The sequence below is a fragment of the Dryobates pubescens genome, chromosome 1, assembly GCF_014839835.1.
Source record: "Dryobates pubescens isolate bDryPub1 chromosome 1, bDryPub1.pri, whole genome shotgun sequence".
NCBI lineage: Eukaryota > Metazoa > Chordata > Aves > Piciformes > Picidae > Dryobates > Dryobates pubescens.
This window is the reverse complement of record NC_071612.1, coordinates 209093-233126: the sequence shown is the minus strand read 5'-3', so window position 1 is coordinate 233126 and position 24034 is coordinate 209093. Positions and strand designations below refer to the sequence as shown.

Sequence of the window (24034 nt, the reverse complement as noted above, 5' to 3'; positions counted from 1 at the left end):
ACCCGGTGTCCTCAGCCAACCCTGCGCGGCAGGGGAGGTCGTGCTACGATTGCAAAATTCCCTTGGAGTAAGGGAAAGCAAACCGACACCAAAGGGCCGAGGATTGGGGCTGGGCAGGGCCAGGGAAGACTCTCGGTAGCGGGCTGGAGCAAAGCGACAGCGGGAAGGAAAAGGAGAGGAAAAAGGAGAGAGAGGAGTTCAGAAGTACAAGAAAGACATCACCACTTTCAAAGTGCTGAATGAAATTCCTCTTTTCAAGAGTGACTGACACACTGGCGTTTCCTCAGTAATTAAGAAAGTATTAAGTAATTAGCAGAACGTGCAAAAGAGCAAGTCAGCTCCCCAGAGCCAGTGAAGTGTTGGACGGCTGCTGCACAGTGCAGCACGCCCTCACCCTCAGCTCGCTGCAGCAGTCCTCTCACTGCACTGCTCCTGTCTCAACAGCAGGCTTTAGACTTCAATCACTGCATTTACCCTTTTAATAAGCCTTTAAGGCTTAAGGAAAAAGCTTACTGCTCAGTGCAGCCCTGCTTTTCCTTACCCTGATTCTTGCTAGATCTCGATGAGCAGGAAATTCTTTTAAGATTTGTATCAAGTTTAAGAGAGTAACAGGGCTGATAAGGAACTCCCCACTGTTAGCTGGAATGCAGGAAGGGGGGAGAGAAGTAGACAGGTAATCCTTGTATAGATAGAGGACACCTGGACATTTTGTATACTTCTGTTAGATAAATAACCTTTGTATAGATAGGAAGCATCTGGACTTTTTCTGTGAAATATTAGCATGCCTCTGTCATTTTAGATGGGTAACGTTTTGTGTATAAGCCTGCACTAAACCCTCTGAAGGTACACAGGTCTTTTGGAGAGATCCAACTTGTGTCCAGCACTCAAACAGAAGCATAATACAAGAAACTTACTGAATCTCTTGCCTTTCTCTAAGTCAAACTGAATGACGGGGCCGAGCCGCCTGGCTCACGGGGCTCACAGCTGCACAGGCTGCCTGCTGCAGAACAATCTTTAGAACAGAAGGCTAAGCAGCCCCAGGCTCTGTGACTCCGCTGCCAGGGCCACCGGCTGCTCTCCAGCCGCTCTCAGACGTACCCGGTGTGCCATCTAGTGACGCACACGTCCTCCATGGTCCTGCTGCCCCTTTTATTGTGCTTTCCCTACACCCATTAAACGAAGGAAGACCCACACGAAACAGAACAAACAAACGAAAATTGCTGGGCAGCCTGGCTGCAAGCCCTGCACCTCTCTCCTCGTTTATTGCCACAACCTTCTCATGCTCACTCACGCTCTCCAGAGACGCCTCACTGGAGCATTTTTTCGCTGGCCTCGGCTAGGCCTGGGCAAAAGGAGCAAGGCCACAGCAAAGGAGGGCAGCTGGTTCCCCCTGGGCGCTGCCAAGGTACGAGCATGGCCCAGCGCTGGCGAACAGCTACAGCACACACAAGGAAAGGGGAATGACCCCACAGCACCCGAGCCCCCCGAGGCACTACGCTGCAGGCTGGTTCCAGCTCTCATCCTCCGAGGCCAGAGGCACAGAGGCAACCACAGCACCCTCACACTGCACAACCCTTCACGGCCCCAGCTGCCCACGGCCCTCTGCTCCATACGAGGCCCTCGGATTAGAGCAAATGCTTCACCAGGGATGGGCATCGATTAAACCCCGGACTGTACGCTGCTCTTGGAAAGAAACGCTGCCTTAGAACACGGTGATACAATTCTTAGCTGCCACTGCGAGAGACGCAAGGGAGACACGGGGCAATAGAGAGACACAGCTGCCAAGCGAGCACTGCCCGACATAAACCAGTGAGGTAAATGCAGGCTGAAGGCCAGACTCACACTCGGGTACTCCCAGGGAACTTCAGCAGGGTTTACACACGCCTCATTAAAGCAGCTTAGCGCCGTTCCAGGGAGCTGCCGCGGCGCCTCCCTTAGGAGCCGCAGACGCCCAGGCCACCACCGCCTTTTTCCCGCCCCACCTTCCATCGACAGCTCTGCGCTCAGCCGCTCGCGCCTTAATGGGGCCTCTCGCGGGTCCCGGATGAACCTTTCTTGTCTCTGCCCTGCCCGCCCAGCCGTACCTCGGTGTTCGCTCCGCCCTCCGCCGGGCAGGCGGGACGCGCGCACCTCCCGCCCCGGTACGGAGGTGAGACCCGGGGCTGGCGGCTCCGCTCGGGAGGGACACTCCCCCGCCCCCCTCCCCGGTCGCTTTTGTGGTGCTGGGCGCGGGCGCGAAGCCCCGCCCCTCTCCCCGCGTGCCTCCTGCCCCGGCCGCGCGGGGGTCCCGGGCCCCGTGGCCCATAGGCTGCCCGCGCGTGCGCAGGCGACACCTCCCCCCCCCCCCATTCCCGTCGCGGCCTCTTCTTCTTCCGCAGCGAAGGTTCTCCCCGGGCGGGGCCCGCAGGCTCCGGCGGCACTGGGCGTTAGCGGCCGAGCGGGTACCGCATGCGGAGCGGCGGGAGGCGGCCCGCGCCCTGTCCCTGGCCTTGGCGTGGGCGGCCGCTACACCGCGGAGGGGCCAGGGAGGGCGTAGGGTGAGGCCGCGCCGCCAGCCCGACGCCGCTGCTCGGCTGTCTTTCAGAAAGCCGCGGAGGACGATGCCCCTGCCGCGCCCCGCGCCTCCGCGCCGTGTCCCCGCCGGGCGGCCGCGCCCCGCGCCGCTGCGCCGCTGCTGAGCCCAGGGACCGAGAGCTGCTCGCCGCCGGCCCGGCCACCATGGCGTCCGGCTGCCCGCCGCCGTTCGGCGACCCGGGGGAGATGCGGGAGGGGTTCCTGTGCCCTCTCTGCTTGAAGGACCTCCAGTCGTTCTACCAGCTGCAGACACACTACGAGGAGGAGCACTCCGGCGAGGACAGGGACGTCAGGGGCCAGCTCAAAAGTAAGAGGCGCGGCGGCCCTTCTAACGCGGTTGCGTTTGCCGCCCCGGATTCCGTACGGCAAAAGCCGCCGGTACCGCGGGCTCTCGGAACGCTGAGGACACGCAAGTGTGAATTGCAGTGGGTTACGGGTGAGGAGGTGTTTGAGGCTGGAGAGCAGGCGCGGGCGGGAGAGGGCTTGTCCCTTAGAGGAGGTTACAGTGCTGGCAAAGCCTGCCTGGCACGGCTCTGTGGAGAAACGTGTGTGCTGTCACCGGGGGTCGGTGTGGGAGGCAGCGTACCTCCAGCTGAAAACTGCTAGGAGGGACGGTGGCGGCAGAGGGGCTGCTGGCACTAATGGCTGAAGCTCAGAGTGGACAGACTCTAGTAAGAACAAGGTGCAGGTTCCAGTGTTTTGGGCACTGAATACAACAATTAAAAATGTAAAAGGACATGCAACTGACGACCTTCAGCAGCTTGTTAGGAAGCTTGATGTATAGAAGACCTGTTTCAAGGAACTACTGAATGTGTTCGGCAAACACAGCGGTGCCTTCAACTTCTGCTACTATCCAGAGTGGAACGAGGCTGCAAGGGCACTAAAGGTTCTGAAGTTCCAAGTTCTTAGTCTCTTTTTCAGAATAGAATAGGATAGAATTAACCAGGTTGGAAGAGACCTTCGAGATCATCATGTCCAACCTATCATCCAACACCACCTAATCAACTAAACCATACAACCAAGCATCCTGTCAAGCCTCGCCCTGAACACCCCCAGCGACGGCGACCCCACCACCTCCTCAGGCAGCCCATTCCAATGGGCAATCACTCTCTCTGTGTAAAACTTCCTCCTAACCTCCAGCCTAAACCTCCCCTGACGCAGCCTGAGACTGTGTCCTCTTGTTCTGGTACTGGTTGCCTGGGAGAAAAGACCAACCTCTGCCTCACTACAACCTCCCTTCAGGTAGTTGTAGAGAGCAATAAGGTCACCCCTGAGCCTCCTCTTCTCCAGGCTAAGCAACCCCAGCTCCCTCAGCCTCTCCTCGTAGGGCTTATGTTCCAAACCCCTCACCAACTTTGTTGCCCCTCTCTGGACTCGTTCCAGCAAGTCAACCTCCTTCCTAAACTGAGGGGCCCAGAGCTGGACACAGGACTCGAGGTGCGGCCTAACCAGTGCAGTGTACAGGGGCAGAAAGACCTCCCTGCTCCTGCTGGCCACACTGTTCCTGATGCAGGCCAGGATGCCCTTGGCCCTCTTAGCTGCCTGGGCACACTGCAGGCTCATGTTCAGTCTACCGTCGACCAGCACCCCCAGGTCCCTCTCAGCCTGACTGCTCTCCAGCCACTCTGACCCCAGCCTGTAGCTCTGCATGGGGTTGCTGTGGCCAATGTGCAGAACCTGGCACTTGGATGTGTTCAGTCTCCTGCCCTTGGATTCTGCCCATCTGCCCAGCCTGTCGAGGTCCCTCTGCAGAGCCTCTCTACCCTCCAGCAGATCAACTCCTGCCCCCAGCTTGGTGTCATCAGCAAATTTACTGATGATGGACTCGATGCCCTCGTCCAGATCATCAATAAAGATGTTAAAGAGCATGGGGCCCAGCACTGATCCCTGGGGCACACCACTGGTGACTGGCTGCCAGCTGGATGTGGCACCATTCACCACCATTTTGCCTGGGAGACTGCCCTCCTCTCACAAGGCCTTTTGAAATTATTTAGGTGCAGACTGAAATCCTTCATTTGTAGTTTGTGCAACAAGACTAAGTGTCAAACAGCCTTGAATGCTAAGGGAATTGTTGGGAATGAGGAGAATTAAGATACTTTCTGTTACAATGTCCCGGGGTGCTGTGAAATGGGTCCAATAGCCCAAGACAGGTCACTGTTTGACAGTGAAGTGTCTGACTAGAGTGTCCCTCTTTTGGCATTAGGACCTTAATACTACTTTATGACAGGCAACAAAGTGCACTGCACGTTGTCCGTGATTTTATGAACCCCGTTCTGGTTCTGAACAGAGCATGTGGAGCATAAACTTGCCATCAAGAAAGAAGACTTGTGCTGAGAGATGAGCGTTCTGTACTGGTTTCATGTGACAACTACTTGGTGACGACCTGCTTGGGTTTATCTTTCAGACCTGGTCCAGAAGGCCAAAAGAGCAAAGAAGAAATTGCTGAAACGAGACGGAGATGACAGAACTGATTCTGGATCTCAGGAGCGATACGAGTCCTTCAGCTACGGCGGGGTAGATCCTTACATGTGGGAGCCCCAGGAAGTAGGTAGGAGAGCTAGAAAGGGATAGCAATGGGGATAACTTACTTGATCTTGCTTGGGAAAGTGCCACAGTATAGCTGCAGTTGCATGGGTTGTGTCTGCATTGTGTGAGTTCCTGTAGCACGAGGCTATGGTTTGCATGCTGATTTGGTGCCTGTGTTGTGTGGGGTGGAGGGGAGAATGCTCATAACAGGGGTGTGGAATAGAAGGAGCACCCCAGCTAGCCCTGGGAGTGGAGTCACTGTTGTCATTGTGCCTTAGCTGTTGAGACCTGCTGGAGATGTGTTCACCTCTGTGCACCCAGCTTTGTTGAGGTGTTCTGCAAACATTTTGTGACCTTTTACAAAACAGATGCTCTACTGATCAACAGTTAAGCTATAGCTGATTAATAATTAGGCTGTGGCTTTACAGAATTCTCAGCTTTTGGGCTACACTCCAAGTAGTTGTTAGGTTACATGTCTGACAAAAGGCTTGTTCATCGATTTTAAACTCCTCCAATTCTATCTTGGATTTGAGGTGTAGACCATCTCTTAATATAAAGAGATTTACTTTGAAAAAAACAAACCAACCACAAAACAATGACCATGCTAAAAATCCCCAACAGAACCCCAAACCCACCTCTCTGAATATAAATCTACATTAGTAGAATTGCAGGGGTAAATGAGCAAGCCTGTAATTAGAAATCCTAGGGCTGGAAACTGCCTCTCGCCGTCACTGAGCTGTCAGTTACTTTGATGGCAGTTATTTTGATGACACTTACTGCTAGCCTGGAGATTAGGCTCTAACCTCTGTGCTTCATTTAGAGCAGCACTGTGGAAGTCTGGAATTATAATGTGTCTTTAGAATTAGATTTGAAAGTGAGAAATAAAGGGTGAGGAGAGGTGTTTGAATGCATTTTAAGTCCCTGCAGAACATCTGGGTGACCACAAAACCTTCCTGCTCTCTCTCCAGGGGCTATGAGAAGCCATCTTTCTGATTTCAAGAAGCACCGAGCAGCCAGGATTGACCACTATGTAGTTGAAGTCAATAAACTGATCATCAGGTTAGAAAAGGTAAATCTGCCTTTTAACATCCCAGCCTTATGAATGCTTCCTAGGCTAAACTCCTCAGGTTTTACTATGGAGTGTGCCATTTCTTTAAACGTTCTGTTTCTTCTGCTAGCTTACATCGTTCGACAGAGCAAACACCGAGTCGGCTAAAATAAGAGGTTGGTATGAGCTTCACTCGGACTACTCCTGTAGTGTAACCAGCTGAGAAATGTTTAATGCCTCCAGCTGTGTGTCCCCTCCTCTCCTGTCCATCACAGCTATAGAGAAGTCTGTTGTGCCTTGGGTCAGCGATCAGGATGTCCCCTTCTGCCCGGACTGTGGCAGTAAGTTCAGCATTCGGAACAGACGTCACCACTGCCGCCTCTGCGGCTCCATCATGTGCAAGAAGTGCATGGAACTCGTCAGCCTTCCCTTGGCAAGTGAGTACAGCCCCTGGGGCCAATTTCCTGCTTTCCTTAGCTCACTCTGACTGCAGCCAAGCCTTTTGCCATTGGGAAAAAAGCTGCTGGTGATACTCTGCCTGTGCAGAAGACTCGGTCCCTAGCATGCCACTCAGTGCCATGCAGACGCTTGTCTGAGGAAGAGAATAATTTATCACTTCTTTGTGTTCCTCCTTTAGCTTTGGAAGTGTTGCAGAACACTGAAGTCACTAGAAGCAGTAGTACTGTATGCTACTAGTAAACAGAATTAATGTTTAGTCTTACTCTGTTGAGTACTTGTAACTGTGAGGGCGTTACCTTCAGGAACTCTAACTGCTGAGGTTCTGTTGTGGATGTTTCCAGTCTTGCCAGTGGTTGTCCAAATGCTGACGTTAAGGAAGTTCATTCACAAGCCTTTAAGAAACCCTTTGGTCTTTAACAACTTCAGCTGGTACGTTGGAGAGGAGGCTGTGTTTTCTGTGGGAACAAATGACAGTGACTGGGCTTTTTGGCATACTGAAGCACGAGACATGGAGAGCTTCCTCCAACATGAGAATGTTTCTAGGCATAAGCAAGGGAGGTGGTGGTCAGCAGTCTGTTCTCTAGCTGCTTTTTAATTGACAGTGAAGACCCCCGTTCGGACTTGCTGTCTTGGTTGTCATGAGCTCCTTGCATGCCTGCCAGCAGACTGTTGGAGCTAACAGTACCTGAATGCAGAGTGTCCCTTGAAGTGCATTTCATTTGTGTTGGTAATGTTTTGCAGTCCCTCTAAACAGACCTCTGTCTAATGCTTAGGCAAGCTCACCAGTGCCAGCAAAGAGGCCTTGGGCTCTCACAGCAGCCCTAGCTCCTCACCTAATAGTGTCCATGGCTCGCGCCGGGGCAGTATCAGCAGCATCAGCAGCGTGAGCTCGGTGCTGGATGAGAAGGACGATGAGCGAATCCGTTGCTGTCGGCACTGCAAAGACACCCTGCTGAAAAGAGAGCAACAGATTGATGAGAAGGAATGCACCCCAGAGATTGTGAAACTCTACGAGGTAAATTCACTCTCTGCTGCTTTTGGGGTACCTCTGTGTGGAGGTTTAACGCTAGAAGTCATCAATTGAAACAGCTTCTAAATACTGAATTCACCTTGCACAGATACAGGGAGTCTCTCCCTCTTCCTGACAATGCCATCTGTGTTTTGAAGATAACTGCAGGGTCCTGTCACCCTGAGTACTTGCATGGTTTTCTCACAGTTAACTGAATGCACACGGGTTTTTGTCAGCAAGTTCTTGTGTTAGTGCTTTAATGTCAGTTCTCGCTTCTGCTTTGTTCTAAACAAGAAACTCCGGCTCTGCATGGAAAAGGTTGATCAGAAGGCACCAGAATACATCAGGATGGCAGAGTCTCTGAAGTAAGCCCTGTTTGCTGGTTTTGGTTATGAAGTGTGGGAAGAAGTAAGGCAGTGGCTGTGCTGGGGCTGCAAAAGTATGCAAATGCTAAGACAAAGCAGTGTTAGATTATTTGTTGTCCCTTGGCTGCTGTTCAAGCAAGGTGGCACTGAATGAGTTAATGCTAACATTGCATAGGGGTTTGTAAAATTTGTTGAAGATTTCTGACCAGCAGGGAGTCCCAGAAACTGGAATGGTATGGATAGGGAAGCTTTACTCAGGAGACTAATCTGTACCTTTTGTACTTGTGATATAAAAGGAGAGGGAAGCTAAAGAGTATTGAAGTCTTCCCTGCTAAATCCAAATTTGCTTTATCAGTCAGTGTGGGATTCTGGCAAAGTGCAGGTAATTGGTTGCCCAGGGGGACAGTCAGTTACTGCCATGTGGGGCTGTAAGCCTCTGCTTTGTGACAAACCTTAGCAGAGAGAACTGACTGTAGTGGTGGAGTCCTTAAGTGTTTTTCCCGTGCCAGTTGGCTGGTAAAACCACCGGCTGAGACGTTGGCCAAGTCTGGCTTTGGGGCATTACTGAAGGAGTGGCAGCCCTGTGTTAAATTACAGTTTCTCCTGAAAAAAAAAAAAGGAGTAGTAATATTATAATAAATCAAGTGATCTTTTGTGAGGCATTCCTGTTCAGGTGATTGTCATTTCCCATTGCTGTCACAAGGGGGATTTAAAGCCGTTGGACCCCTTTGGGGTCAGCTGGTCTTGCCAGTGTGGCGTCAGAGTCCTCTCCGGACAGCTTTTGGTGTTGTGTTGTTGGCTGGATGTGTGACTTAAAAGTGTATTTATTTCTCAGTGCTGGGGAGACCACCTACAGTCTGGAACATGCTAATGACTTGAGAGTGGAGATTCAGAAAGTCTATGAATTGATAGATGCCTTAAGGTAAAAGATCTTCCCCCACTTTGGCCTGCACTTGTCCCCCTCTCACCATTTGTGTGTGGTTTGCCTCAGCTGTTGGTGTCTGAGTTTGTGCAGCATGCACCTGCCTATTGACACAGGTAGTGAGTGTGTCTGCACCTTAGGCAGAAGCACGGGAGAAGGTGCACCAGCAATTTCTGCTTCCTTTTCATGCATTCCTCTGCAGTGTGGTAACTAAACAGGGGAAGCGAATAGCAGCACAGCGGGGGGTGGGGTGGCTGGTTAGAGCTTTTGGTTCTGGGGGGTTGGGGGAGAGGTTGCTTGTTTTTTGTTGCTGTTTGGGGTTTTTTGGGGTGCTGTTGTTTGGGGGGTCGGTTGTGTTTAAAAAAGCGTGGGAGTACAAGTGTTACTCCTTGTGACAGCCAAGGTGGCTTATCTAAAAGAACAACAGAAATTTCTCTTCCAAGATTGTCTCTCTCCCTTCTGTCATGTTCTCACTGGCCCTTGTTTCTGAGCTGATGGAGCTGTGTGTTTGCTTTGATTCAGTAAGAAGATTTTGAGTCTAGGCTTGCATGAAGATCCTCAACCCCATCCTAAAACACTACAGCTTCAGAGAATGATAAGATACTCAGCTACACTTTTTGTTCAGGTAAGTGGAGCTCATGCTGTAGGCTGAATGTGAATGTTGGAGGTGTTCAAGAGGGGATTGGATGTGGCACTTGGTGCCATGGTCTAGTCATGAGGTCTGTGGTGACAGGTTGGACTCGATGATCTTTGAGGTCTCTTCCAACCTTGGTGATACTGTTAGAGCGTTCTCTTTGCCAGGCATCTTCCTGGTTTGAAACTCTTCCAGCAGGAGGTTTAGTTCACTTTTGGGAGTTCCCCTCGTGGTGGCAGCTCAAACACAGTATTAGGCTGAAGGACCTTAGAGGAGGTGTGAGTGGTGGCTTTGCTCTTGCTGAGTTGTGCAGCTAGCTAGCAGTGTAGCTCTGGTGGCAGAGGTGCTCAGGCTTGCAGCAGTGACTGCAGAGCTGAAGTGCCTCTTATTTGTGGGGTGTTCTCTTGGTGGTGTCTCTCAAGTACTTGAACACTGGCTGAGTGCCTGCAAGCAGCATTGTAACTATTACAATTTTTGTCAGGAAAAACTGTTTGGCCTGATGTCCCTGCCAACCAAAGACCAGTATGAAGAACTGAAGAAGAGAAGACTGCAAATGGTAAGAGGGGTTCAAGTCTGCTACACCTTGTTTTGGGACCCCCTTCAAGGGCTTGAGCCCAGTAGCTGTACGTACAAATAGTTGCCATTAGTGTTGGAGTTCAGGTTTTAATTCTCCCATAGCCTTTTTAAGGGGGACATACGACACCTTAATTGTAGGCTGCCCAGGAGAGCAGTGTGTGCTGAGCAGGTGTGCTTCCTCTGGGAAGCAGCAGGGACTTGGCTGCACGTGCTGTTGCTGCTGCAGTGCAGGCACACGCAAGCCCTCAGCTGTGTCGCTTGATGCAGATTTTCAAATTGTCTTCTGGAGCTGATTTGCAGCAGTAGAGTTTGGAGCTTCTCTGAGTAGTGAAGCAGACAGTCTAGAACAAGGATGCCTTTTCAGAGAGAGGTGTTTTCAGTTAAGAAGTGGGACATCATTAATTGCAAATTAAAGCAGCTTCAGATTGAGCTAGAGGCTGAGGGGTAGGAATAGCTGTGCTCCAAAGCTAAGGGTATTGGTGACCTGCAACAGCTGTGTTCCATTGCAGCCCTCTGCCCTAGGCAGCTGTGACAGCTGCTGTCCAGATCAATCTAGACCACTGCACAGCAGCACTACCTGTTTTTTTCCTCTATAAAGCACTGTCACTACTTCTGCTTGCCCTCAGGTTTGTAGATTTTGATCACTCACAAACTGAAGGGGAAGCATTGAGGTAATGTTATGAAAGAAGCCTTTTCTGAAAGTGCAGCTAATCCCTCTCAGTGACAGCCATCAGTGCCTGTTAACTTCTACCTTTGGATATTTAGAATGGAATTTTTTGAGCTCATGGTGTTCCTGCATGTGTTTTGATTTAGGTGGCTCTGGAAACACATGGAAAACAAGAGGAAAAACAGAAAGACTTTATCTCCAGATCTGCAGCTGCAATTAATGGTGATGCAGCTCACCTGAAAAAGGGGACAGTCAAGAAGTCTGAAGGCTGGTTACCCACCTCTAGCATCTCGAGGGAGAGTGAGATAGCAGACCCACTTCTTCAGCAGATTGACAACATCACCTCCTTCATTAAGCAGGCCAAGGCAGCTGATAGGATAGATGAGGTCCACATGCTGCAAGAGAACCTGAGGCAGCTTCAGGATGAATATGATCAACAGCAGACTCTTAAAGCTATTGAGCTTTCTAAAAAGCAGGCAGAGGAGGAAGAGATGCAGCGGGAGGAACTTCAGGTCCTTCGTGAAAAGGAGTGGGAAAGAGAACATCTCAAAATCATGTCTCAGCATTCAAGGACACACTCCTTAGACTTCAGAGAAGCCAGGCAGCACCAGCATGAAGCTGTAAAAGAGGATCAAAATTTGACAGCACATGCATTGGATCTGGATGTTGCTCAGATCAAGGGAGACCCAAGCTTTGAATCTCCTGCTGTTGAGCAGCTGCCAGCTAAGGAGCACTTGGTCTTCACATTCAAACCCCAGAGCATACTACAGTGTGACAAAGACCAAGGTCAGCCAGCCTGTCTAAACCCTTTTGAAGAGGAAGCAGATACCCCTCAGTCAGAGGAGGATTCTAACCCATTTGCCAAAGACACTGCTCCAGTGGCTTCTTTGTCTAGCACAGCTTTGCAAAGTGATAAAAAAGAATATAATCCATTTGAAAATGATGAGGAAGATGAGCAAATGAGTGGAGCACCTGGCAGTTCTTTGAACCCTTTTGAAGAGGATGAAAGTCCATCTCAAGAGCCTGGGGGCAGCTGGAATTCTGGGAATCCATTTGAAGAGGGATCTTCAACCAATCCCTTTGAAGTGGAGGATGGCAGTGAGATCTCTGGAGAGGAGCCCATAGAGGAAGAGTTGCTTCTCCAGCAGATAGATAACATCAAAGCTTACATATTTGATGCCAAACATAGTGGCCGAATGGATGAGGTGGAGGTGCTGACAGAGAACTTGAAGGAGCTGAAGCGCACGCTGGTGAAGCAGAAGGAGAAATCCAGCTGCTGAAGCAGCTGGACAGTCTGATGGTTTTACATCTGCTGTTAAACGTGGGGAAGTAGAGCGGATCGTGACAGACAGTACAGATGGCAAGAGGGAGTTGAAAGAGTCTTGACTTATATGCACTTTCAGTTAGGCATTTCCACTACTGCTCAGACCTGGAGAGTTACCGAAGTATGCTGCTGGCATCACACCTCAGTGCTGCTCACAAGTGTCTGATGCTGACTGCTCCTTGGTCTGTGCTCAGTCTGGTCAGAGTGGCTGACAGGGGACTGTGATTTGGAAATGGGTGCAGCGTTGGTTTGTCATCTTTCCCCTTTTCTGTTGTACTGGCCTTTTAAGTGGGGCTTTGACTGAAGTCCTCTGACAAGGACCCAGGGCTGCAGGCCAGCTGCACTGCCCAAGGGCATTACATAAAAGTGCTGTTGGAAGGCTGCTGTGGTGCTCTGAGGTGCAGAACTTACAGGCTAGCAGGTCAATTTTGTGCAATGGTAACACATAAAAGGGATTTTAAGACTGAGAACTTTATAACTGATAATAGTATCAGTAACTTTTTAATGTGCTTATAAAAATTTCCCTAGCAAATTTTGCATGCTGTCTGTTCATCACTTTTGGTTTCCTACTTGCTCTGAGTACAGCCTTGCTGTGTCACACAGAGCCAGGCTGGCCTCAGACCTGCTTATGAGGGAACAAATGTCAGCCTATTTCCAGGGAAACAGGGCTAGCACCTTTTGGAATCTACACATTCCTTTAATGACAGAATGATCATGTTTGTCGCATTTGTGAAACTGGAACCCTTCTTTTGTAGCATTCAAGGAACAAAAAAAATCTTGTTTACAATGGAGAGCTGAAGTGCCACTGAACTGGAATTGTGTTACAGCTTGGAGACCTCTCTCATATTTGACTCTGCTCAGCAGTGATGGCAGCCAGGCATGTCTGTCTTAAATAAGAGGCTCCAAGTGGCAGTCATCTTGTGATCCTGTGGCTTTGCTAGGTGAGGGCCAGCAGCTGTGATGCAGGAAGGCTGAGCTTGGCTTATGAAGGCTGCTACAGAAATTTGGAATCACCTTGGGTTCTCTCCGAGAAGATGAAGCCTCAGCTGCTTTGAGAGGCAAAGGTTTGAAAGGTGGTGGGGCTAACAGGTGTTTACACTGGAACAGAGGAAGGTCAGGCAGATGACCCTGCACAGCACTGGGCTTACAGGAAGTCTGATCATGGTGGAACAGGGCATGGTGTGTTAGCATAGCTGCAAGCTAGGCTTGTGTGGTCCTGTAGAGACACAATCACACCACCTACAGAGCAGGGACTCTGGATTTATTTTGCTGTAAGTGAAGGTAGGGACTTGTGGAGCTGGTGTTTAAAAAACCCCACCACCTCTATCCTCCCTGAGGACAGCTGATATCCTCACGGTGGTCCAGAGCTGGAGGTGTGCAGAAGACACTGTCTCAAGATCAGGAAGCTTTTATATGGAGATGATTTTATTTGAGACCCTCAGTGTTCCACCAAGTAGAAAGGAGCAGAGAATTCTGAAAGGTCAACAAGATGTGCACTGGGGCAGGAAACCCCCCAAAGGCTGAGGTGGATGCATGTCAGGGATGGTGTTAAGACACATGTGCTTGCTCACCAAGGGTTGCTCCCTGCACTGTAACCCAAAGCTGTGTTGCTATCAGCATGAAAACAACGTTCCAGTGACTTCAGCTTTCCCATTTCAAAGTGTTCCTTCTCCTGTTGCAATGACCCTGCCCTGTTCCTGTTTTCAGTCTAATACACTAAGAATTCAAGCACCCTTATTGTACATGCAGTGATGTATTCTTACAGGCATACCTCATGAGCTTTGTCAGTGTTCCACGTGATACAGACACCTACTAAAGTCACCTCCAAATGAAGACCTTATGCTGGTACCTCGGTGCTGTGGGGCTCAGGAGGCCTTGGTGCCCACAAAGCTCAGTGACCAGCACTGACTTTTGTTAAGGCTGCATGCAGGGCTCTGTGTGGAACCTTTGTAAACAGATGAAATAAACCAGCATCTTTATTTTGTGCTGTGCTCACCCCTGGCATTCTCGACTCCTGGTGTGGAATCTTGTCCTTGCCTGCTGGCTCAGGTGCTGACATGGAGTTCAGCAGGGGTTTGATACCTAAGCCTGGCTTAAGGGAATGTGCAATGTAGGGGACTTGAGAGGCTTTACACTGTGTGAAGGACAACAAAGGTAATGGTAAAGCTTACCTTATGAACACCAACAACTTGCATGTTCTGCTTTACTGCTGACTTTCTTGACCAGTGCTTCTCAGAGCTACACTATCACCTGCAGGAGTTGCAAAAGAGACTTTTGTTTGACTGGTAAGGACATCAATTAAATTCAGCATGTGGTTTGAGCCTAGAGTTACCACTTGGCTGGCTGCAGTTAGCATGAGACAGGAGAAACACCTCTGTACTGCATTGTATACATTGTGGAATTCTGTGCTTTGGACTTTTCAGCCTGTTGTGAATCCCACAGCAAACAGCATCTTGTTTTCACCTCAACCTTGCATGTGCAGGCAGGAGTAGGAAATAGGGCTCTAGTTGTTCTGGCTTCCTTTCACGCAGTGTTGCCTGTAATGCTTTGTAAAACTGGCACCAAAAAAAAGCTGAGGTTTTAACTTATTTATTTTTCACTTTGACTATTCTGGTTGTAGCTGAAAGAAGACTTAAGAGTTATATGTGTGACACCAATTTGCTTGACTCTATTTCCAGGAGCTGTTAGCTCTTGCCTGCCCCTGAAGCACCTTGATCATTGCGGTCTGAGCAAAGCCAAGTGTCTGACGTGAGCGGTCAGGCTGATGCTTCGTCTTTCACAGCAGCTTTGTATTTTCCCCTCATCTCTTTGGGTAGTGGCACAACAGCAGGGCAGGGAACTTGGCCTTCAACTTCACAGATGCATTCTCGCAGATGGTACTTCTTGGGCCCAAAAGTTGCTGGATGTGATAGTTTCCTCCTTTCTCTTTCCTCTTTTTCAAGTGTTTCTCTAAGAGAGAGAACGGTTTGTTACTACCAGAAGCCTGAGAGGCAACATCCCCACTCCCTTCACAATTTGCCAGAGACAGACTGACAGTTTTACTTGTCCATCTGAAACAGCTCAGTTTTATCTGGTAAAAGTGACGTTTCCTTCTGCACTCCTGACAGAAGGTGGCAGGGGTTGTGTTCTGCTGTATGTCAGGCTCCATATAGCTCAATAGTGTTACTTACTTGCTTTTCCCCAGGATTTTTTTAATGTGCTCTGTTATCTCTCTGTTGGTTTTATCTTCCACGTCAACCAAAACTTGTTCTCCATTGTCTGTCAAGAAAGATTTGTAAGATCGGACAAACGGCAGCGTTCCTGCCATGTGCTGCCTCACAGCAGTGTAAAGCGTGCGCTGAAGACACAGCTGACAGAGCCCTGCTGCAGGGAAAGCAAGCAGCCCCTGCACCTGGAGGGCAGCGGGCAGAAGCTCGGGCGGTGAGCACGGGGCCACTTCCCAAAGCGGTGCCCTCCTTCCCGCGGCGCAGGCCTAGGGGCCGGGGCCAGGCTTCTGGCGGGAAAGCCGCGGCCGGCCCGAGACTTCTTGTGGGGCCCCACTAGGGCAAGGAGGAGCAGGGGTCGGGACACCTACCCAGGTAGAAGCGGAGGAAGGGCGACGGAGTCATGTTCTTGAACAGCATGATCTGCACCCAGGGGTTCTTGTACTGGATCTGAGGGATGTTGAAGAACACAAACTTCCTGGAAAGGAGATAAACACAACCGCAAACCAAGACGTCTCGGGAGGCGCAGCCCCCGCGGCCGAGCCGCGCCCCGCACTCCCCGCGCTCACCTGGCGCCCTCGCTCAGCTCTCCTGCCGAGTTGTAGTTAACGGTCATCACCTTCACCGAGCTCTTGAAGATGACGTCGCCCTGGCTGAGGTACTGCAGCGTCCGCCGGATGGGGAACCTGCCTTTCATCGGCATGGCGGCGGCCTGGGCCCGGCGCCGCCCCGCCCGGAAATGGCGCCCAGAGCCGCCCCGCCCCGCCCGGAAATGGCGCCCAGAGCCGCCCCGCCCCTCCCGGAAATGGCGCCCAGAGCCGCCCCGCCCCGCCCGGAAATGGCGCCCAGAGCCGCCCCGCCCCGCCCGGAAACGGGGGCGGGGCCCAGAGCCGCCCCGCCCCGCCCCCGCATTTTGGTTCGCCGCGGGCTCCGCGCCGCGCTGGGCTGAGGTCTGCGGGGGCTGTACCTGGGGGTGAAGGTGCTGCTTAAGCTGCGGGCGATGTTGTCCCGCCGGGTCCCCAGCCGCTTCCGGCTGCTTTCCGGGGGTTTGTTAGGGCCAAAGTAGCAGCGCACAGCCGGGGGACTTCGCCTTGTTCTGCGGTTGGGCTGAGGAGCTGCCGTGTGAGTACATTCGGCAGAGGAGCAGCAGCTTTGCAGCCATTACAAACGTGTATGCAGAAGGCAGCTGCCGTGCAGCCATGCATTGTGTTTTGTGTGTTCTACTTTTTCTCACTATCATTTTCTTTTAAGGACCTAAAGAAATACAAAAGGCAGTTCCGTTGCTCTGGCGTTGCATGTAGGAACATGCATTTCTCTAACACGCTAGACAGCTTGGCCAAGCAGAAAATAAAAGCGATAGATAGCGTAAGAAAATTCGCCCGACTCGATGTGAGTTCATGCTACAGGATTTAGAAATGTTCTGAAACCTCCCTATGAAATACTGACCTGGCTACTAACACCCACGCAGACCTGCTGGAGTAGTAAGTCTCCAGAGGTCTGAGTTTCTTCTCTCGATGCTCTGCAGACAGGGTGATAAATGGGCTGCTCACTTGTGTGGACAGTTTCACAGACAGCCAGAGCTCCTCCTTCACACCAAGCTTCTCCACAGAAAGAACCTTTTCTCTTTGCCATGTGTGGTGATTGTTTTGGGTTTTTGTTAGACACCTGGATCTGACAACTGAAACTTAAGAAGTGATTACAGTGACCTGGCTGAGGGCACTGCCAGCCAGTTCACTGATGACACCAAACTGGGAGCAGTGGCTGACACCCCCTCAGGCTGTGCTGCCATCCCGTGTGACTTGGACAGGCTAGAGATCTTGGCAGGAAGTTGAATGAAATCGAACAAGGCCAAGGGTGGAGTCTGGCGTCTGGGAAAGAACAACCCCAGGGGCTAGTACAGGTTGGGGACTGATCTGGAGGGGAAAGGGACCTAGGGATCCTGTGGACAGCGGGATGCCTGGGAGCCAGCAATGCGCCCCTGTGGCCAAGACAACCAAGGGCATCCTGGGGTGTATTAGAAGGGCTGCAGTCAGAGAGGTTTTCCTGCCCCTCTGCTCTGCCCTGGTGAGGCCACATCTGGAATGTTGTGTCCAGTTCTAGGTCACTCCATTCAAGAAGGATCTCAGGGGACTGCTTGAGAGAGTCCAGCACAGCGCCACAGAGCTGCTGCATGCAGTGGAACATCTCCTGTGGGGCCAAGTTGAGGGAGCTGGGGCTTGGAGCTTGAAGCAGAACACCCTTATGGCTGGTGATAAAGATGTGAAAGGGCAAGAGCCAGGCTCTACTCAGGGATGGCCAAGGACAGCACAAGGGGCACTGGGGGCAAGCTGGAGCAGAGGAGGTGCCACAGGAACAGAAGGGAAAACTTTTTTACTGTGAGGGTGCTGGAGGCCTGGAGCAGGCTGCCCAGAGAGGTTGTGGAGTCTCCTTTGGAGACTTTCCAAACCCACCTGGATGTATTCCTGTGTGCCCTGCCCTGGGTGATCCTGCTCTGGCAGAGGGGGTGGACTGGATGATCTCCAGAGGTCCCTTCTGTGAAATCAATCACTGTACCGAAAGGAAACTACTCTTCATCCCCGCAGTAGGAAAGGATGGATTTGGCTTGAACCTGTTCAAATGAGGTGAACTCGGCACTCAAGAGGGCAGTTCCAGCTGTAACTCACTTTAATGGTATAAACAGCAGTATTAAGCCACAATAGAATGCCACATTTCAACAGCATTTAATAAAATGCATAAGCTAAACCATGCACTGCAATACTCTATATACAAACACGACAATGCAAATTCCTCTTCATGACTGAAGACATTGATTAGATATAAAATTGAGGTTAAAAAGAACATGCTGTTATGTTTAGATGCCATCACACAGAACAATGTTGATTTCACAAAAGATGATGTGAGAAAGTAACTTCTGCAAATCTTTTACATGGAAATTAAAATACAGTAACATAACCAACAGTTCTCTAAGCTATAATGAACAGAGGCTTCCAGAAAATATCCCAAGGAATTCAAAGCAGATGGTTCCTTTTATCCCAAGTGAGCTCTGTGGAGCCCTGTACCTGTCTGGCACACCAGAGGTCTGACAGGCACAAGGTGCAGCTTTTTGGTTCTGTGGCTGTTTGACTCTGGCTTTCAAGGTGCTCTGTGCTACAGGCTGTGGAAGCATTCCCACACTCAAAGCCAATATCATGTATGAGAAGTGGCACAGACCTGCCCTGTAAGGAACAGACCTGCTCCTTCCTGAGCATGCCCTGCTCTGAAGCTGGGTCAGCCCTACTTCAGCCCATGATCATCAGCCCAGCCCTACTTCAGCCCAGACCTGCGCTGCCCTGGCCTCATCTGGCTCACTTCATCAGGTGCTGTACAGCTGTTCAGGGCTGTCAGGCACCTGGCCAGAGGAGTGCCTCTGACTGCTGCTCTCTGTGCTCACACACACAAAACATCCCCCAGTTTGCACAGACAGCTGAGCCCTGATTGCCACTGACACTGGAGTGCATTTTGTCTTTCAGGATGCAAACAAACAACAGAAAGGATAAAACAAGTCCATGATTTTAAACATGCTCCTTTTCTAAGTTACCATTTGATTTTTAAACAGGTTCAATCCTGACTAGGGCCCCAGCTGACCGACCTCCCAGTCTGGCAAGTCTCCCTGCAGGACAATGACCTTAACATTCAGGTTTCCATTCAGCCTTCAAGGAAGAAAGCAAACATAGTTCAGGCAGACTGATTGTCAAGACACCGAGGAAGGACCATCTGTCACAGAAATTTCTGCCATTCATTTAAATAATTTTTGTGCTGAAAAGCTCACAAATAAGGCTTGAAATGGTAAAATGGACGTTTTGCATTTTTTCCCTACATCTTACAGAAAAGCTTCCAAAAGGTTACTGAAGACAGAACGTTCTCAGCATTGTCCACAGCACAGACCACAGGCAGCAGGCCTGACTGGAAGCAACTCATGTGCTATTCAAGCACAGAAGAAGCTGGCATCATAATTGGTGCTGCTCATCTGCTTAAACACACACAAGTCTTTGCCACATGGAGTACAGAAGGTGGAAAAAAAAGATGCCCAGAAAATTCAGTTTCACCAAACTAGAGCTGCTGAACCACTCTGCTGTCTGGGAAATGCTTTTTTAAACTCCAAGGTTAAGGGAATTGCTTTTGCAGAAGGCTTCCTCTGGAACAGAGCTCGTTGGAAGGGAAAAGGAACAAGGACTACTTCTGTTTTGATAATGTAAATGCTTGTGTATTCCCTAGGAGTAAGAAGTTGTCTTTCCTTTGAGACACTGAATGCTCACTTAACTCTCACTGCTAGACCTTTACATGTCAAATGAGAAAAGGTAAAAGCCAGAACATTCGTGGACTCTATTTGTCAGTTCTAAACAGGAGGGACTAAATTCAGGCTGGGTTTATGGAAAGGTGCAAAGCTCTGAAGTTCACAAGAGTTCACCTGCTTAAGCAAGGCTTAGTTTGCGCTAAGAAATGAAAACCAGAAAGCTCTGGATTAGCAAATGAATGGAAAGCTTAACACATCTGTACATATATACATCACTGCACCCTCTGTACACTGTACAGGGATCAGCACACTCAGACACGCACAGCTGTGGACAGACAGCAGCTGCTCCAGTGAGTTTGACTTGGACATGCAGAAATACACCATGGTGGGAGGCACAAAAATAAAGGTGTAGAAATCTATCAAACCCTTTAAGAGGAAGGCAGACAGGCATGACTTTAACAGTAAGAAGCCATTTTCTAATAATTGATGTAACCAAGAGAATGAAAAGTCTGTGGGAATGGTGAAAGGTTGTGGCAGGCTCAGTGAAAAGGTGGTTCTGGGCCTTGACCTTTTCCAAGTCCAACATATTCAGACTTGCAGCATTTCTCCTTTACAAGGAATTCTGCTTTAGCTTGCAAGTATAAATAATGTTTTGGGGTTCCCCCCCCAATAATTTCCCTTATCATGCTGCAGCAGAAGCAGAGTTGTGTCATTATCTAATGAGAGGTTATGGCATTTTTCATCCAAACACCAGCCTGTGAAAATGACTCAGCAACTTCAGACTGAAAAGGTGCAGAAGGTTAAGTGCTTTTGTTTTCTACCCTTTGCCACGCTCCCGTGCTAATTCCTCACATAAAGCTGTTTTTTAAACTGTTTTTCTGCCATTCAGGATCCAGTAGATGCTGACAGTTTGTCTCTCCTCTGCCCCTGACTCTGCTCTGCAGGGTGAACATGGCCTCCATTTTGCTGATTCTCCTGGGATATGTGGGGGCCCTGGGTCTGCAGATGCTCTGTGCTGCTCTCACAGCAGGCCCACGAGCAAACCACCACAGCAGCTGTTGTGTGGTTGTGTGGCAAACAACTGGTGCAGATGAGAGCCTACTTGTTGTTTTCTTGGTGCTTCTGCTTTTTCTCTTCCAAGCAAGAGTAGATGAAAAAGAACCACCCTGCTTTTGCCCTCTAAAAAGGAACTGGAGGAGAGTGATTTCAGATAGAAGAACATGTTTTTCTTTTCAGGGTGATGTTATGTTGTAGGTGTTTGCTGGTGCACCTCGGTATGCCTGCTTGACATGCCAGTTCTGCTGCCCCCACCACTCAGTTCATGCAGGGTCCCTGACTGGTGCTGTTGGTGCAGAAAGCTGCTTTGATCACTGCTCCTTTGGCAGTATTCTCAGCCTGATGATGTCCAGTTCCCTTTTCCTGGCTAAGCTGTGTCCTCCTCCCTTTGCTACTCATGTGCTTCTTAAAATGATCCCTAATTAAACAGGAGGTAATCAGGGAAGAATCCTAACTACCCTCTTCATCTTAATGGGCAGGAAAGTGTAGTGACATCTTCAGCATCTTGGATGAAATACTTTGGGAATCCTGTGCCCTGTACACAGCAATAAAAACAGTTTCAGTCTCTGCCAAAGAAGAAGCAGGAAGCTGCTTTCTCCTGGAAGTGCCAGCTCTGACTTGTTTTCTCTGCCACCCCTGAGAATGTGCCCCTTGCCAAGGGGAGCTGCAATGGTGATGCAGAGCCAGCTGCATTCAGCATAGAAATGCTGGAGGCTTCAATTGCTGCCCTGAGGGCCAAATGCTTCACATGATGGTAAAAAGAGACTTGGTAAATGATAGCATGTCATCAGTGGTGAGCAACAGTAGCTCCCTGCTTAAGAAGATGACACCTCCTTAATAATCTAACATTTTAAGGCAGCAAAAGTAAAGGTTTATAAGATTTCCTTGAAGGATCGATCCCTCCTGGGATGTTATTCTACCAACCTGCTGCCAGAGTAACTCCACTGGCACCAAAAGCTCTCTCCCCCAGCTACAAGCAATGCAAACAGGCAGAGAGAGATGCCATTTGCACACGGTCTCAGGTCCGTCTCTTTAGTCCAGTGGAAGTAAATTAATGGGAAAAGGAGCAGTGCACCTTCCTGCCCTTCTCACCAATGCAATAAAACCATTTAAAAGCTAACCCAAAATGCTCCAACAGTTATTGATCATTGCTCTTTTATCTACAGAATTCAAATCCAGTTCCTCCTCAAAAGAACTGCAGAACAAATGAAGCAGATGGAGCATGGACATCACTAGAATAGAATAGAATAGAATAGAATAGAATAGAATAGAATAGAATAGAATAGAATAGAATAGAATAGAATAGAATAGAATAGAATAGAATAGACCAGACCAGACCGGGTTGGAAGAGACCTTCAAGATCATCGTGTCCAACCCCTCAACCAATCCAACCCACCTAAACAACTAACCCATGGCACTCATTACCTCATTACCACTCCCTGCATGCCAGCTGCAGTCAGCACAGAATCCTAAGGTCTGACCCAATTATTGCCAAGATCCACAGATGCTCAAGTTCTGAAAGATCTTTTCAGACAGTTTATCACTGTATTTCTACTAAGGTCAAATGTTTCCATGTCAAAAGCAGCAGAAACAGGACCTTGACAATTCTAGCCAGAGTGGAGGTAGGCACCAAGCCAAGCTGCATAGAGATGTCGCTTGTCTTGGCACCACGTCCAGACTGGGATCCTCTGACTCCTATCTGTGTGAATTCCAGCTGAGCACTGAGATTTGGCCTTTATGGGAACAAGCTACTGCCATACTTAAAACCCAGAAATAGCTTTCTGGTGATAGTTACTAAAAGGCCCTCTCCTGTTGCATATTCATAAGCAAAAGTTTGCATTTGCCAAGGCAAAACCAAAGTGAAGGTAATTTAGAAGTAAAGCTGAGCAGATGAAGCCATTACCATCTGACAGGCACTGGTGGGGATGGAGCAAACCCTCAGGAATGCCAAGAACTACATCAGCAGGGGAGCATTTTCTGCAGAGAGAGGTTAAAACTTGCTGGCGTCTGCAGCTCTGCTGTGCAGAGTGCTCTACATTTTCTTTGTTAGAGTGGCCTCAAGTTCTTGTGGCTATGATTCAGACCCTTAAGAGACACCAAGGCCAAGCTGGTTGGGGTTTATAAATAAATGTCAGTAATGGGAGAAAACCAAAAGTGCTGAATTTATCGCTCCATTTTTTTCCCTCGCGTAAGAATGCCCAAGTGGAGAATGCCTCTCCCGTACCGATAATGACAACACTGATGCCTCAGCATCAACCAGGATCAGCTGAAGGTATTCATTGCCACAACTTTTTAAAAAACTTGGATTATTTAACATTTTTAATGTCAGTAAGTTTTACTAAAATGAAAGCAATGCTAGCAGCTAATACTGGCAAACATGTTGATGGCTTATCACTCTAGACAAGTAAAAAGGAGTTAATTTTCTAACTCCATGGTGTATCAGTCATTAACTGCAATCGTGCGTGACAGTGTAAATCCCAACTACATCTCAGTTTCAAACTGAGTCACAGGAGTGTGGAGAGCACTGCAAAACTGGGAGTGCTCAGCCAGGGGAGGGAGAGAGGGGAGAAATAAGGTAACAGAGCTTTGTAATTCTCTCTTGCTGACAGCCAAAGGCTCCATACATCGCAGGTTTTAAAGCATACCTTTGGCTTCATGATAAGAGTGTTCAGGGGTATTTGCAAACACAAAGAGCATGGCACAGCTCTACTTGAGAATTACTGTTCTTCCAGTTAATGACTGATTTTCTCCACAATCAAAAGACTTCCTATTGGAATAATATTTGCCATGACTGTGTTGGTCAGAGCAAAAGCCTTAAGGAACCCCAACATTTCCTCGTCACATTTTCCTCCTAGTCTGGGTAGTTCCTGTAGCACGTCCCAGCCTCTGTGACTGCGTGGTGCTGTGAGCTACAGCAGAGCACAGCTTCAGATGATGTGGGTATCTGAGGGATGAGCCCACATTCCTATTTCATGTCTAACATAAGAGCAGGTGACTTTTTATAGAATGATCGTCTCCTGTAGCACTCTACACTTGGACAGAGGTCACCAGCATCTGGACTAAGGACATATGCCATTACTTTAGCTCTCCATACTTATAAGCAGGATGTTGATGACGTTGTTGGTGTGACAGCAAATGCTTACAAAGTGCTAGTATTATACCCTGGCATTTATTAGATAGTAATTCCAAGGATATTTTTAAATATATACATACTGTTCTTTTTACTTTAAAAGTAATTTTATTACTCATTTTTTGATATTATAAAACTCTACTTTTAACCACTGATAATTTCTAAATACAAAGCATGTGAAAAGTATGTTCAGTAATCTATAGCCTTTGAAATGAAAGGCATTGAAAATATTCCTTGTGGCAGAAAAGGTCCTACAGCAGGTCTTGTA

The 24034-nt window shown here is 49.3% G+C and overlaps 2 protein-coding genes across 2 annotated transcripts; one reads left to right on the top strand and one right to left on the bottom strand.

Moving 5' to 3' along the window:
• Positions 1 to 2045: 2045 nt before the first annotated feature.
• RBSN (rabenosyn, RAB effector) lies at positions 2046 to 13651 on the top strand. Its single transcript, XM_009904052.2, has 12 exons — positions 2046 to 2149; positions 2585 to 2881; positions 4979 to 5122; positions 6069 to 6169; positions 6279 to 6324; positions 6424 to 6585; positions 7381 to 7622; positions 7911 to 7981; positions 8817 to 8903; positions 9426 to 9528; positions 10019 to 10093; positions 10927 to 13651. Exons 2-12 carry the CDS (start codon positions 2719 to 2721, stop codon positions 12058 to 12060), a joined length of 2328 nt encoding a protein of 775 aa, XP_009902354.2. The 5' UTR covers positions 2046 to 2149; positions 2585 to 2718; the 3' UTR covers positions 12061 to 13651.
• Positions 13652 to 14435: 784 nt separating this feature from the next.
• Positions 14436 to 16051, bottom strand: MRPS25 (mitochondrial ribosomal protein S25). Its single transcript, XM_009904053.2, has 4 exons — positions 15877 to 16051; positions 15679 to 15785; positions 15275 to 15362; positions 14436 to 15053 (listed from the first exon to the last, which is right to left on the bottom strand). Exons 1-4 carry the CDS (start codon positions 16008 to 16010, stop codon positions 14861 to 14863), a joined length of 522 nt encoding a protein of 173 aa, XP_009902355.2. The 5' UTR covers positions 16011 to 16051; the 3' UTR covers positions 14436 to 14860.
• Between the last annotated feature and the right edge of the window lie 7983 nt (positions 16052 to 24034).